Source organism: Meleagris gallopavo, chromosome 10, assembly GCF_000146605.3.
Source record: "Meleagris gallopavo isolate NT-WF06-2002-E0010 breed Aviagen turkey brand Nicholas breeding stock chromosome 10, Turkey_5.1, whole genome shotgun sequence".
Classification (NCBI taxonomy): Eukaryota; Metazoa; Chordata; class Aves; order Galliformes; family Phasianidae; genus Meleagris; species Meleagris gallopavo.
This window is the reverse complement of record NC_015020.2, coordinates 28,678,679-28,695,315: the sequence shown is the minus strand read 5'-3', so window position 1 is coordinate 28,695,315 and position 16,637 is coordinate 28,678,679. Positions and strand designations below refer to the sequence as shown.

The following is a 16,637-nucleotide window of genomic DNA, read 5'->3' as shown; positions in this document are numbered from 1 at the left end:
AATTCCTTTAACTACCATACTGCCATAACTCAGGAAAAAAAAATAAATGCGGGGGATTGGTGGCCACTAAATGTTATTTCCTGTGCAATATTTTTAGCCTCAGACAATTAAATAAATGTTCCTAGTTTTGTCTAACTGCACTTGTATATCCACATGCCTTAGAAAGATATCATGGGGAGATTTGTTGGAAGGTGAAGAACCTACTACTTACTTACCTATGTGTATTTCATAACTTGTTTACAGTGCTGTGGGGCTTAGGAGCGTTAGTCAGAATCAAGGACAAGAGATATAAGGTGCTAAGAGGAAAAATGATATAAGTGGTATGAGACTCTTGTGGCCAAATACCCTGACCCCTTTGTTTCATACTCTATAATCTTTGCGGATGTTGTTACAGTGCTGCAAGAACCATGAGTTTTGATTTGGGTCAGGGAAGTGTCTTGACTATTGAATACTTTTGACAGATTAAAACCTATTTCTCTGAGCTATTAACATTGTGCTAACTCTACCTTATTAGTCATTTATCAGAGCTAACATCCAACTCAGAATTCTGCACATGCTGTTTCTCATGTATGAAGTTGATCTCCTTGCCCTGAGGCTTTTGTGGTCCACCAATGAAGGTGGCCTTTGTGACAATAAATGGAAAGATAGTCTACAAAATGGCCTCTATTTTAATATGGTCCACACTATACTAACCTGAGCAATTCCAATCTAACCTATATGAAAGATGAATTTGTATTCATTTGATAGCACTCTCTTCCTCTTGAAGGCTCCTACCGTGCTGTGCGCACTGTAAAGCACACAATTGCACTTCATGTGGAACACCTCAATAAAACGTATGTCACCTGTGGGCTTTGTTTTCTTTTCCATCTCTCTCTTTTTTTTTTTTTAAGATAAGGACATGACAGCAACGCTCCACGCTGGGTGAGAGGAGAACCTTGAAGAATGGAATCTGAAATAAAATATTCTCCCTAACAAGCTGAGGGGATAAAAGAAAATACAAATCAACTTGCATTTCAGATGGTTCATCTGAGTAAAGGGACAAAAAAGGAAATGACTTTTATTTTAATCCCATTCAATAATTCAAATGACCACTGAACAGCAGTCTGGGTCTCCAAGCAGAAAGCCCTAGGGTTTCTTTCCAATTTTTTTTTTTTAGTATTTTTTATGCCAATAGTCTACTCCTGCCACCTAATGAAAGTAGAGGATCGATTCCTCCCTGTTGAGCACAGAGAGCCGACAAATGTAGCTGCATCACAGGTGACACATGTCAATGTCTGCAGAATCACACAGTACTGTAAAAATAGACTGCAAGAGCCAGCCCTGGTCCTTTAACAAGAAAAACAGTCACAAAGAAGGCCTAAAGCTATGGTATGAAAGAATGTGTTCTCTCTGATCCCACACAAGGGAGAAGAAAATAAAAGGGAGATTTTCCAATATGTATTAGTGTATTTTTTGGATGAGAGAAGAAGCTGTGCTATAGTATAAGCCAAATTCACTGCAGGGGTAAGGGACAAGCAATTCAGCTGTATTGGGCCCACTGATATTTTGGGTTATGTGGCCTTACACATATCCCTAATACAGAGACAGAAGAGCTCAATGTCTGTTTAAAACAAAAATGATAACCAAAAAGATCATTGAAAAACTATTTTTCTGGTTTTTAAAGCACAGCATGACATCAGATCTAAAGAAATGAGAAGCAAGAGGCAATTCTACAACCAGATCTTTAGCTCTCTTTAATCTATGGTGAAATGAAATAGCACATATCCTTCTGACCTTAGTGCAAAGGTGTCATAATAACAGAGGTTTGAAGCACAAGTCATTGCCCTCTTTCCCCAGACAAGGAGTGTAGAAAGCTCATAAAGTTCACATACTACATACATACACTTGCTCTTCTGCACTTTTCATTACATGTTGTATACAGCATTTTAATTTTGTAATTCATCTTATAAGATGCCAATGTGAAGCAATTTCTGCTTATCCTACAGTTAAAACAAGTGAAAAAGCCCCATGGTAGAAGCTCTATTCAAGATTATGTAGATACTTCAGTAGTCTATCATTATGAATATGTGATATATTTGCAAAGTGCAAATTCTTTGGCAGCTCTCCATGTTTATACTTTAATCACAGGGCTTTAATTTCCCCTGAAATTTATTTGATTTTTACTTCTTCCTGTAAATTTTGTTTAAAAGTATGTTTTAGCAACCATCTGCAGTATACCAAATAATTATGTTAAAAGAGCCTTAAAAATAACTATTATTTTAATTAAATTTAACTTTGATAGGATTGAATTGAAACACGTTATACATTCTCTCCATGCATGATTAATTATTGTGTTCTGATTTTTATTATAAAGAAAGTTGGGACCTTCGTGTGCAATCTCTCTGTCACCAAAGTTTTTGGGATTTTTTATTTAAGTCTGTGATTGCTCGCTTGAGTTTCTCTTCCACTCCTCGAAATAAATCCCACAGCTGTGACAGGTTATAACCTGTACAGCATGTAGGATATAACTGAAATAAATGTTATTGAAAACTGTTTACTACTTGTGTCTGGGTGTGAGAGATGAAAAGGAAAATAATATTACATCCTGACCAGCTGTAATGACATGGTAGTATAGACGGTAACTCAGTGACCATCAAGACCAAATGCTTAATACTAAAATATTTTGAACGGAGTTTACAAGCAACTGTAAGAGCAGTGGTTTTCTAGAATCATTTCTTTCAATAGAACACTTAAAGCTAACACAGGAAAGTGTCAGAATACCTCTAAAATATTGTATGCAATAGGTTCCTTATTTTTTAGTGGAACTGAGCAAAAGGAAGAGAAAGTCTATATTAAACTATGATTTTGGACTCATTCTATTTAGAGCATACATGCACACTTTCTCTCAACATATTATGCCTGCTTGTTTCTCTTCATAGCTTTAAGATTTTACTTTGCTTGTTCTTTGACCTTCTCGGTGATGTGGTTCAGTGTTACGTTTTCTAGTTATTGCTTTGTCTTCACTTGTACTCATTGCTGTTTCATTGCTCTGTGTGATTCCGACCAAGCATTTGTTTTGTAAGAGTGAACGGGAATGCTTTTTGGAGGAAAATTGATAGTGCTAGAAGTTAGCTAGTGAGCATTAGCTTTCTCATATACTTGGCATTATAGAGCTATTTCCAGCTGACTACTTCACTTTATAAATGATAATGCTGCAGGGTCTACAGGAGAGCTTGGGCAGGAACTCACGGACTCCTTGGCTGTGATCTTCTATTTCTTATACTTGCCTTATTCAATGCATTTAACACCTTTTTTTCTTATTTGATTCCATCTTCAGTCAAAGGAGGAAAATATTTATTATTTTGATTTGCCAGAAGGATCCTTCTGCCAACAGTTGTAGCTCACCTTGAGGCCCTAAACTCCATCACAATCTTCAATATCCTCATTCCAGCTCAATATCCTTATTGAGTTCATTAATATCCACTTTGCCCAATTCAACATTGAGAGCTAGTGAGAAGAGGTGCCTATTGTCTCTGATGACTTTGAGAGTGAACTGTCCTGGTTTTCATAAGAAAATGAACAAAATAGTTTGGTTTGTGTGTCATAGCAGCTTACACACACAAAATTGATGCTCTGTGAACTGCTGAAATACTCCCTCCTCCGTGTGGAGAACCTGATTACAATCAGAATTGATGGATCTGAGGAATCATATTAGGGAGGAGGATGTGATGTCAAATGCCTAATAGTCTGGTCTGTGACCACTGAAGAGCAAGGGAGAATAATGATTAGCCTTTGTGGTGGCTAAACTGATGAGACCTGCAGAGCTTCTCTGGGCCTGCAGCCATGAATGCTAATTGCAGCTGGATCAAGCAACAGAGCTCTTTTGTTATGGCTGTACTCCTAGAGCAGAAACTTGTTAACATTTCTGCAGCTTGTATAGTAGTTGATTTTTGTTGTCAGTGGTGCTTTTTCCTGTGTTATGAATTTTTAGCTTGTCTTTCTCATTGTTTTTTCATGTGTATATGAAGGTTTTCAAGGCTTTGTTCTACTGCTTTGATTCCTTGGACATATTCTTTCTGTTTCCTCCCTCTCTTTGTGCTTGTGTTTCCATCTGTTTTCATTTGTTTGGCATCTGGCTACAATTGTTTTCCAGAGTGTATTGTAATTGCATACACTGATAATAAATCAAGTAGACCTAACAGGCAAGAAAACCAAATGGCAGCCACAGGAAACAAAGTAAAAGCACAAGTTACATCAAGTCCTCTATGGTTACAGGCACCAAATGCAGGGGTTATCTGTTAAAAATGATAGAAGCCAGTTGGCTTATATCTTACTCAGGGTCTTCAACCCAAATATATTTGTTAGGGTAGAAATTTTATGCCATATGAACTTCGAATACTTTATGAGTCTCATGTCTGAAAAATTGTGATTTTCTGGTCAAGACCACAGGAAATAAAGCATATTTTCAAATAAAGCTTTTGTACATATCTTTCTTTTAAATTAATCTACACTGATCACTGCCAGTTACCCAAGCTGTCAGTCAAAGGCAAGCTCCCTAAGCAAATGTTTTGTTTAATTCAGAAAGAGTCAATATGACTACACAGAAAGATAAGTGCTGTGGCTTACCTTACAGTAATTAAATTAGTCTCTTCTTTGCATGATGGAATTTCAGCTTTGATACTTCTTTCTTTCATTTGGACAGTGGCAACAACATTCACAGGTACATGAGCATTTACCTTGATGTGTGCTTCCAATCCTGCTTGGATCATGTTTGTGTTGATCCCAATTACAAAGGTCATATGTTTAGCCATGCTGAAAAATTAGAATGCGAGAGTAAGATTACATACATAAAGTAAACAGTTGTTGAATTTTTTGTGTCTTTCGTAACTTTAAAATATTACTTTTTTAATTTGCCCAAAGTATTTACCTCAGACTCGTTTTGGAACGCAGCCTAATGTTGGAATTTAGTAACTCAGTCAGTCTGAAATCAGACCGTGGAGAAGGTGTAATTTGCGCTTGAACTATTAGAAAGAAAGTAACAAAAGTGTTAAAAATTCTGCCCAATCTTTATAATCATATCTGTATTGCTCAGGTCTTGAAATACATTACCATTTCCTGCCACTTTTGTGACAGAAGAGTAATAGAAGCTGGTCTCCATTGGGAATCCAATACAGGTAGGCACGATACGACGAATCTCAGAGGATAGTAAAGCCTTAGTCCATTGCCTTCCTATGCCACTTTGAAGGCTACTGATTAATCTCCTTATTGAAGGGATTTTTTCATCAGGTCCGTACCATGCCTGCAATTACAGAGTTCAACTTGTCTAAATAAGCAGAACTTGAATATCATGATCTGTGTCATTAACTGTGCCTCAGGGGAAGGTCTGCGAACAATGATTATAGCTAATCCTGATCAAATTTGGAATTGATTTGCCTTGATTTATACTAAAGACAAAAAACATCTCTTGAAACAAAAAGTTAAGGAGAAGGGAAGGAACATGCAGAAGAAATAGCATTTTAATACTTCTGATGCTTATGTAGTGGTGTTTCTGAAATGATACCTGCAACACATTTTGGATGGTGTTTTTATCGATTCCGCCAAAGAGCAACTCTTGGTCAAACATCTTCAAGTAACCTGATGCAAAGGGTTTGTCACTGGGGAGTGCCTTCCAGTCCGATAGCTGCATGAGAAGAGGAAGAAAATCTGTTTCTTCATAACATTTGGGGAAACAACACTTGACAGATTTTCTTTTCTTCCCCCGGAATTTACCTTTTTTAGGATTTCTCTGAAGTCATAGCTAGTATCCCAGTCCTTATCAGGAGAGTAACCTCTAACAAACATCTCCTGAAGTCCTTCAACTGCTATTCCCACCTGTGAGACAAATTGAAATGCTGGTTGGATAAAGATTATAGGAAGGTGTGAGAACTGCAGATTGATCCAGTTACCTCTATGGGATCAGCAACTCTTCCAAGGAAATGTGTCCGCAGCTGGGACACTGCCATTGTTGGAATTAAGCTTCCTGCATTATTCAGTACCAAATATTTAGCAGCCAGTCCACTCATAAGAACCTCTGTAGAGAAATAGGCAGTAAAACATAGCCCAATCAGTTTTTAAAGCCACATTTGCAGATTATATCGATTTACTAATTGCATAACACAACAGATACAAGATGATATGAGAAAGGGTAGAAAAATCAGCCACAAAACCAATATTATAAAACAAGCATAAACAGAATATTCTGCCTTTTTGAACTATTAATTGGCAAAATTGTAAGTCCCCTACTCAATATGCAGTGACTATGCTATTTTTCTAATTGCTTCTACTATATAATTTACATTCAGTCAGATTCTATAATACCAACTCATGAAATGCTTTTACAAGACATTTTTTGAAGCAACTTGATAAAGAAGGAGGGGTCAGAAATGAAAAGAGATTTACCATCTTTTGCTAATGTTATATGAAAAATGGTACAGATGTCCTACAAGTACAGATGGTGAGGTGGTATAGATTTCTTTCTCAGATGACTCAGAGGCAATTTAACGTGTCTCATTCCACATGTTGTAACTCTTTACATAAAATGCTCTAATTGTTAACTATTGTGTAAACTCAGAACAAAAGTAATTTGTATCTATTTTCTCTACTTTAGATTTATCATCTATAATATTCTTAGGTACAGATAATCAGTGGAGAGGATACCTATATATTCTTCCTGAACTTGGTACAGCTTTATACAGTTCTGTTTTCTGAATTAAAGTAATCCCAAGACTTTTCTAATTTTCCTTAGATTTCAAAAGGAGCAAGGGCAACACAGCATGCAGGTATACCTGTTGCACTTCCTTTCTTCCAATGCTCCTCCTTCTTCTAACACAACTTGAAGAACAGTGAAGTATTTGAGGATTCCCTACGTTAAATTTCTTTTATCCTTATATTAGACATAGTCACCATACACTGATTAAACTGGCCCTAGAATTCCAGCACAACCAAAATCAGCTTTCAAAATACAGGATAACCTCAGAGCCCTGGAAAAAGCAGACCACTAATTTCATGACCTGTATAGAAATGATTGAATTGTAGGAAATATGTTTTCAAGTGTTCACAGAATCATAGAGTATTCTGAGTTGGAAGGAACCCATGGGGATCATCAAGTCCAACTCCTGGATTTGTCATGGGAGAGTGAGAACTTGGCCTCTTTCCAGAAGAGGAATGACTACTTTCTACTAAATTACTTAGCCAAAATTTAAAGACAAGTCTATTTTTGGTTCACAGATGTGGGATCTTATGAACACTCCGGCCCATGTGATTTTTCTGGTGGCACTTTCTGTATTTCAGAAAAAATCTCATGAGTGTGTCAATAACTACTATTTTCTTATGAATTCATGCATGCTAACTGAGGCCGGGATTGGCTCTTCTTTATTCTTACACTATGTTGTTTATTATCAAATTACTGGGACTAATTTTGAATTCTAATTTCTCAGGACAGATTCCAGCTTTCTGGTCTACTAGAATTCCAATCCATTTTTCTGCTAAATCTGCATAATCCGGCATTTCACTAGATCACTTTCACTCTTGTGCTGCATGAAGTTTCTGTTCTACCTGAATTGCTAGGCACAAACTACCTGTAAAGTACATGGTTCATTAACAGCTTCTAAACTCAAAATGCAGGTATAGTTACATGGACTGGCCACTGCAGTGAAATATGATACTTATAGCAAATTAATTAAAGGGTTTTTTTGTTGGGCTTGTTTTTGGGGCGGGGGGGAGGGAGAGGGGAATGGGAGGGAGGGAGAGGAGACAGGGAGTGTCTCTGTGTGTGTGTTCTAACTCGAGAAATCTGTTAGTTAAGAAAAAACATATTTCTTGAGACATAGTAAGAAGCGTTGCTAATAAATGATTAAATGATTATACAAAATTCATCAGCTTGAAGACAAAGGAGGTGTTTTCCATACCTCAGACGTTATGTAGCTCTAATGCTGTAAGAAAATATTTACCAAAGAAGAATTCTACTAACAGGGTCAGATGGTACACCACAGCCACTTCAGCGTGAGAATGTGAGGGCACCTGCATGTATGTGACTAAAGGTCTTGCCTCAGGGAAGATGGAAAGCAAAAGTAAAGTGATCAAAGAAAGCAGCCTTTCGTACCTATGAATATTAGTAAATATTTTCTTGTAATATACATTTGTAAAAAAAAAAAGTGCATGTTGAGAGTCAGATTCTATCAGTCTCTATACTGAGCAGTACCTGGGCTGATTTCAGTGGTAGTATGTAGACTGTGAAACACTATTTGTGGTGGCCATGTATGACAGATTCTCGATTACAGGCATATTCATCTGATGTTAGTGCCTGTCATTAAAAATTCAGCACCTAGCACCACAAAAATCTGTGAAGCTGAGGGCACATTTTTGTTTTTAGCAAGGAAATAGGTACAGCATTACTGCTGTCACTATGGTAACTCCTCCAGAATGGACTCGCTGAAACACATTTCACCTGTGGCAAGAGGTAGCAAATCAAAGCAGAAAGTTGGAGCATCCTCCCACACAAGTGAAATGGAGAATGGACTTCATTTAGCCAACTAAATTATCCAACTCTAAGTCTAACATGTGCTAGAAAGTGATCATGTTCCTTAGTCTTCAGGATGAGAGCCTTAAACATCCTATCTGAGTAGCAGCCAAATTACTTATACTGGTATTTAGAATTAACAATTCATTGATCTGCTGCATTTCAGGGGTACAGTCAGAACAAAATAAGGCATTTTACACAGGCCCCTGCCAGCTACCCTCATCTATACTGCTCATTTCTTTCTCACTGTTCAAAAAAAATCAGGCAGCTCCATTTTAAAAGCAAAAATAAGAGGAGAAAATGAGTATCTAAGCCCTGAAACACGTATCTACTTATTACTGGAAAATGTATCTCTCTGTGTATGCATTTTAAATGGTACAAAAGTTCACAAGATGTGCATAATCTACTGAATTTCTTTGGGTACTCTCTGTTGCCATCTCTGAAGCAACAAGCATTTAGCATTGCGGCTGCTGCGGTATGTATTATACATATTTTTATTATAGACTCAACTAAATGGTCATATAAAAAACATGAAACAAGAAAGGCAACAATAAAATCTGTAAAAGTCTTCTGAAACCCCCTTCCATCCCCAAAAGAAAGCAAAAGTACTTGCACACTTAGCACTGCAGGTTTCAGACATTTACGTCTCTTTTTCTATTCATAACTTTGAAAAGAATCTTTATGTGTACCAGTGAATAACAAAAGTGTGAAATACATCTATGTCCTTTAGATAAACAGCATCTGTAAGGAGGCTCTGTTTGTAGATATAATCTCCCTAGTCTGTCAGCTACGTATGCCAAATCACTGAGGCTGTCATGGTCATTTACATGCAGTTGCTGAAAAAATCCCTACCGGGAAGAATTACATAAACGAAAAATGGAAATAGCTACAATTTGACCCAGCAAGAGCGGTCTTCTAATCTCATCCTCTTTACTCTAGCTACCAGTGCTGTTGATTTTTACATGTGATTCCCAGAGATGTAACTGATGTGCCTCAAAATCCCACACATGGATCTGTACATGCCAGTAAATAACCCTGGTAAGAAGGTGTAGGAAAAACCTTCAGACAACAAACCTGAGTTAGCTGCTCATGGATGCAATGAATTATCACAGCTGACCATTTGCAGAGTTTGATGTCTCCCTGTGTACTATTGTTGGGTGAAGAGGATTTAGCATCTTATTTTAATTCAGCAAGAGTTGTATGTGTTAATCACCATTAGAAATTTATCTACTTAGTAGTAACTTAGGTCCCTCCTGTTTGGTGCTGAACAGTGTTAGGAAATTGTTAAGCACCACTGAGACTATGGCATTTTATGCAGGATTATGTGCTGCATTGGCTAATGAAAATGAAGGGTTAGAGCCCCATAAGTCATCTGGTAATTTCATACTGGCAGCATACAGTGCAAAATACAGAGGGATCTAAATGCTCTAAAAATGGGGAGTCCAAGATTTAGTTATTTTTTTGTGTTCCACCGAATGTAGGAAACATAGAGGCTGCTGGTTATGTGCAACTGGACTCTCCTACTCTGTGATATATACCTCTAAATATTTAACTTCAATCTGTATATATTTCCCCCAAATCTTCAGATGATTACTACAGGAGGGAAGAAGGAATATGTACCTTACCTTTAAACATACTGAAGCGGAAAACTTTGCTGAACTGGTATCCAGATCTGTCAAATTTGGGACTTAAAGCTCTGACAGCCATTCTGCAGGCAGAAGCCCTGAAAAAATTCAGCAAGCTCATTAATACCTCAATTTGTTTATAACAAGTTCCTCATCTAGGGAAGGGAAGTAGATTTTCCTTACATCATTTGAAGATCTGGAGCTGTGCTTCTGCCCAGGGCCCTCAGGTGTGAGTAAATGAAACTTGCCACTTGCATGCTAGGATCCTTCAGCACAGCATCAGCTAATGTCATCAGGATTGGAAGACCTGGCTTAGTTTCAAGCAAAACCACTGCAGCTAACATTCGGATTCGAGGATGAATCTTGTGATTCAGGAAAATCTCAAGGGTAATAGCCTGGACCTGAAAATAATTGGTACTTTCAGAATTAATCTGTATTTGAACATTTTGCTAATAACCTTTCATCACCAATGAATGATCTCTTAATCACTAGTACAGTAAAAATTTGTATTATTTAATTATTATGACTACAATGTTCCTGGTTTCAGAGTTTGATGGCTGGAAGGAGAAATATGGTAATACTGATTCCTAAGCAATCAAAGCCAAGGAACCTCACTGAATAACTTCTACATCAAATCTACTTTCCCTGGTTAAGCTATAGCAAAAGATACCTGCAATATAACCAAGACAAAATCTAGATAAAAGTGATTTCAAGAACCCATCACAGAATCTTAGGGGTTGGAAGGGACCTCCAGAGATCATCGAGTCCAAGCACAAGTAGGTGTCCAGGCAGGTCTTGAATATCTCCAGAGAAGGAGACTCCACTACCTCTCCGAGTAGCCTGTTCAGGTGCTCCATCACCCTCACTGTAAAGAAGTTCTTGGGCACATTTGTGCGGAACTTCCTGTGCTCCGGTTTCTGGCAGTTTCCCCTTGTCCTGTCTCCACACACTGCTGAAAAGAGTCTGGCCTTGCCACTCTGCCCCCACACCTTAGATATTTATAGACCTGGATCAGGCCCCCTCTCACTGATGAAGATGTTGAAAAATATGATGAAAATGATGATGAAAAATAAAGTCAGTGATCACCCATAAAGATATGCCTTAACTCAAGCTATTTGATCTTCTGGCGCCCATTCTACTCAAATAACAGTTCACTTCCAAAAATCTCTACACCTAGTACGTAATTTAAAATTGTAATGTGATGCGAGAAATGTAATTTTCACAGTACTACTTGTAACTAATGTGTTTGATCTGTACAGTATTTAGTATCGAGACTAATTTTTTACTGGAACATTTCCAGCTTGCATGAGAGGAACTAAAATGTTTGACTGCAGCTTCAAACTGATTGGGGATGGAGTAACATCATTTTGGCACAATCCTCTGGACAACCCTGTTCTGCCTCTAACATCTACGCTTTTTAATATAAGGTATGATTGAGAAAGCTTTATGTATTTTTCTGCAGTAGCTTCTTTCTAAATGCAACTGCTTTTTCAAATTAAAGAATAGAAACGACAGGCCATGCATTAAGTCTGTTTAATGCAAATATGGGTGTGTAGCTAGCTGCAAACCAGGGATTAAACTGACTGTTTTTTGAACAATGCAAAATCCAGTCAAAGTCATTAACCTGCTCCAGATCAATTTTCTCTAAAGCAAATGCATAGAAAATGGAACTAAACAGCAGTCTGGGTCACATGTGGAAAGCTAGGCCAAAGGACAAGCAGAGATGCAGCATTGTTTTCAAATACCAGATCAGCTTTTCCCTTCCCCAGCAAATAACCTAATTTCTACGCTTGCTATCTCTCCACCATCTAGCTCCTGCACTCTAGTAAATTGTTTCTATATTCTTTTGCTTAAAAGCATAAACCAGCACACTGTTATCTATGGATCAATATGTGGAATCAAACTGGCAATCATATGCAAAAATTAATACAATGAAAAAATTAGTACAGCAGAATAGTTAACGAAAGCTTTTAATTTTACTTTTCATGTTAAGAATTGTCTCATAAAAAAACGTAACAGGGAAAAAGATGTAAGGTTTCCTTTTATAAGTGACTTGCTTTAGGGTGAAAATGATTGTAAAGTGATGTCTGTGGTGGATGAGATTATGCCCACATAACCATTGTATTGTGATGTCTAATCATTACCTCATTCAGGGACAAAAGTCACATTTAGTAAATGCTCCATTTATGACTTAAACCCACACAATGGCTGTAAATTTGTAATTAGGATGCAAACTTCTAGCATCTATTTTCAATAAGATGTCTTGAATTATGATTAGATGTGACACTCAGTATTAAGTGTCAATTTTCAGAAAACCTTGTTTTGTGGTTCTCTCACATACCAAAGTTGAAGTAGCACTAAACACATTTTGGTCAATAATTCAGCTTTCTGTCTAATGTCCTTGGAAAATAAAGGTTTGCAATGGAAACACTGGTTTGTCTTCGAAAATAGGATAATGAATCCTTTTAATAGGATTTCCGCCGCTTTCTGAAACACTAGAGGTTAATGTCAAAATGAATAAAACATGACAGCTCAGGAATGATAAAAGATTTTAAAAAATGCACAATATTACAGCTATATATGAAAATAAAGCCACTGTTTTCCTCTCTCCTTCTGTCATCAATTAGCTTCAATGTATTGACTTATCATAAGCGCAAAGGAAACAGTTTTGTTTTCTTACCATTTTCGGGTCTCTCGTGCCTATGCTTTTCAGGGACATCACAGCAGTTGCATGGACCTTGAGGGGCAGATCTGAGGCACCAGCTGCATAGCTGGGCAAAAATTTCTTGATGTGCTTGATGCTGGCTGGATGTCCTACATTTCCAAGGGCTTTCAAGGCCAGCAAGATTTCTTCTGTGTTAGATTTGCTCAATGCCTCTCCTGCAAAGCCATGGAGTAGCTGAAAAAAAGCCACATATCTGTTGAGTCCAATTCCAGCTCTTATCTATACTCCAATTGCAAGTATGTTTGAAGTTTGACTTTGATAATTTCAGCTTGTTCAGTATGCTTATTTCCATTTTTTTTCCCCAAATTCTTTTTTTCCTCATGAACTGGACATTTTATTCATAGAAGTATAGCCAAGAAAGTTGCTATGAACTGCTTCTTCATCATTGTGCCTTAAAGTTATTGAGTAACATTTTTAAGGACAAAATTAATGGAGAGGACATAATTCCTACTTCCTTTGAGAGTGAGTTGAACATTGTTTGAATATCTCTGCCTATTGCTAGAGGATAGATGAAAAAATATGTATACAGTTTAATCCTTCAGATCTTTAAATAAGATTCCTCAGGATGTGTCACGGGTGGTGTTCTTCAATGTAGCTCTAACAACAACCTTTTAGTGTGCAATAATAGCTAGGATTCTCGTAGACAACTGGATCACACTTGCATTTACAAGGTAAAATTAGAAATAGTTGTCTGTATGTTCTGATTATGGGAAAATAACTATATCCTAGCAGAAAGCTTTTGCAATGCAATGCAATTAAAAAAAAAAAAAACAAAACAAAAAAAAAACAAGCAAACAAAAATAAAATCCACAAAAAAACATCTCTAGGAAAGAAGCACAAGATGTTGTAGAATATTTTAAACATAGTCCTTGTGCTTTAAAGTATCACACTGGAGATTCATTGGCAGTGCAGAAACAGTGCATTTGATATTATTAATCAAATGAAATTGTGAAATGCGCTGAATAAGCCTACATAATCATTCACTTTGGGAAAGAATTTCCACTTCCTGGCACAAGGTTTCTGAGATTTTATTAGCTCAAGAGTATTGGTGGCAACCATAACACAGGGTATGCACATAGGAACATCAGCCGTGCCTGTGTACAACAGGAAAAATTAATGGGAGACAGAATATTTTGGGAATGCCCTGCTCGTACTAAGGGTGGGGGACTTGTCAGTAACCAAGAGTGAGGACACCTATTTCCTTTTCCTGGCCAGGTGGACAACCACTGTAAACCATAATGTACATCTCTAGAATGCAGAAATGATATTTATTATCTATTTAAACTGTTTTCAGGCATGTTGACTAAAAGCAGTGCAGAACAGGAATGATATTCCTTTTATTAAAACCTTACACTCTACATGGATGACTAGGCACTGCTTCTGGCTGAAAAATGTCTGGGCTACACAGCTTTGGACAAAACCCTGGGCTTTTGTGTCATTTAGTTGATATATCTGTTAAGCATCTATATTTAGCAGTATTTCAGAGCGGTGCTGTGGGACATCATTAATAGTCAGCAATAAAGCAGAGATACTCAGAAAGTGCCATGAATTATATGCTGCTTCTTCTCAATCTCTTTCGTGTGTGAATCTAAAGATAAAAATGCTGTATTTAACCAACTGGGGTTCTTTTCCCCCAAGGAAACAGTGCAATGAAGTGAAATAAGATTTCTGAATAACGAAGAAAGTACTCAAGGCTTAATTTTTCTTTTAAATGATACATAAAAATCCGGTTACCTGGAGACATTCAGAGCAGGAGTCTGATGAAGAGCACTGTTTGTGGCACAGTGATGCATAGCTGAGGTGGCAAACCTTTCCAAGTACACTACTTGAGCGTGGACAATGTTTTTTCACAATGAGCTGGGGAGAAATTAATAGTTTGTTACCTCCAAGAGTGAAGGGTAACAGCATTAGAAACTTCCAAATACAAGACAATACCAGCATTTTTAGATTTCCATATCTATGAATTTAGAGTCAATTAGTGAATAGTGTTACGTTTGACAATGCAGTTGTAAAATAATTCCAAGTAACTTCTGAAAGGCAGATCTGTTGCTTTTACAGTGTTTTAAATATAAAATTGGAATGGACTATAATCTAAAGGGATAAAATCAGCCAGTTATGAAATGAGTGGATTGTTAATTGGGCACACATTAGTTGAAAAAAAATGCTCTTCATAGATGTGCCTACATAAGCTTCATCAGTAGGTACAAACATTGCAATCAGTTGTGGATGGACCTTAGTAGTTTGGGATACCATGAACATTTCATTTAAATCGTGGAGATGGAAGGAGGCAACAACATACCACCTCTTTGAGTGAAAAGCATAGCATTACCACACAGCTATGCCCAGTATGTCATAGCTTTTACAGCAGGCAAAACTCTACACTGAGAATCACGGTCTTTACCTAGGTTAGACAGAGATAAATACCTGCATTTGAGGGCAGAATTAGACATGGCAGAAGAGGGAAAAATTGAAAAGAATGACTAAATTTCTCTGATGTGGGCTCCATATTGGCATAATTCCCTTGATTTCCATAAATCTGCTCTGATTTATATCCATTCTGCTAGGTCAGTTAGGACAAATCCATATTTACGACAAATATGTATTTCTTACTCCCTAGTCTTTGTAAACACTCTGTGAGAGATCCAATCTGATGCAACTACAAAGCACATTTGAACAAATGAAGACTAGAAATCAGCTTACAACAACCACCTCTGTCACTGGAAGGTATTTTACTCTCTTTTCTGTTTTATTCTGGATTAATTTTTGCCCTCTTGATTTGCATTCTCCTTCCCCTGAGACACTCAGGAAATAAACTCCTTTCAACCTCACTAGAGGATATAAAACCTTTGTATTTTCAAAGCCCTTGCAATCTTGTCAAAAGAATAAATATAGCAGATGCTAAAATCAGTGTGATTTGAGAGTGTTCAAAGAATCCTACTGTAGCTTCTTCCATCACGTCTTGAGTTGGTGAGCTTGAGTGGAGAGCCATAAGCACCGTCTGAGCCATTTCCCAGTTGGTGAGCTCTTGCCTTTCCATTTTACGCCTCAAGAATCTCAGTGAACGGTGATTGGCTGCTGCAGGAAGTACATCCAAAATGTAGCGCCTGGAATGGGAAAAGCAATTTCCCAGATTTACATTTGAGCACAATCATTCCAGATGGCCTCCAACAAAGTTTCCCAGCAGAAGAATAACCACTTTTATTCTTTGTACCTGTATGCTGGCCGACTTGAGAATTGTTTCCATATCGACTCATAATTCTCCTCATTTGCAGCACGGAAGAGGTGCATAAGCTTGAGGGCTTTTGCTGGTGCATCACTGGGAAGCTGTTCATATGTGGTCTCTACTAAGTCTTGCAGGCTTTCCTCTATCTGTGGGAGGATTCAACTGCATTAAACTTAAATTTTTTCCCACATTTACTGACTCTAACCTCCAGCCAAAATTCTCTCTGTGGCTAAACTTTACCTGGCTTCCAACATCTTTTATTTTGAATAAGTGGACAGGAAGCTGAAGCAATTCACTGCCAAACTGGTACTGAAGTGATCCACGTTTCTGGAATTCTTTTGGTGGAACTTCTGCCACTTGCTTTTGCACGTCAATCAAGGCAAGTTTCTGCCTGAAATAGAGGAAACCAGAGAGATAACCTCAGAAGATGCTGAGTACCAATCCTACAATTGTTTCTGCTTCTCTGCACTGCCGTGCAGCTGATTCTTTTTTCTTTTTTTCTTTTTTTCTTTTTTTCTTTTTTTCTTT

At 37.5% G+C, this 16,637-nt stretch overlaps 1 protein-coding gene across 1 annotated transcript in view; it reads right to left on the bottom strand.

The window, feature by feature from the left end:
- The window catches only part of LOC100538898 (vitellogenin-1), a 26,889-nt gene extending 10,318 nt beyond the window's left edge, over positions 1-16,571 (bottom strand). Inside the window, exons 1-14 of the mRNA XM_019618418.1 lie at positions 16,350-16,571; positions 16,098-16,255; positions 15,825-15,990; positions 14,621-14,743; positions 12,842-13,060; positions 10,345-10,562; positions 10,162-10,259; positions 5,925-6,049; positions 5,749-5,850; positions 5,540-5,659; positions 5,089-5,278; positions 4,907-5,000; positions 4,606-4,791; positions 714-787 (exon numbers count right to left, since the gene is read on the bottom strand). Coding sequence (XP_019473963.1) covers positions 714-787; positions 4,606-4,791; positions 4,907-5,000; positions 5,089-5,278; positions 5,540-5,659; positions 5,749-5,850; positions 5,925-6,049; positions 10,162-10,259; positions 10,345-10,562; positions 12,842-13,060; positions 14,621-14,743; positions 15,825-15,990; positions 16,098-16,174 — 1,792 coding nt within the window. The 5' untranslated portion in view covers positions 16,175-16,255; positions 16,350-16,571. The remainder of the gene's footprint in view (positions 1-713; positions 788-4,605; positions 4,792-4,906; positions 5,001-5,088; positions 5,279-5,539; positions 5,660-5,748; positions 5,851-5,924; positions 6,050-10,161; positions 10,260-10,344; positions 10,563-12,841; positions 13,061-14,620; positions 14,744-15,824; positions 15,991-16,097; positions 16,256-16,349) is intronic.
- Between the last annotated feature and the right edge of the window lie 66 nt (positions 16,572-16,637).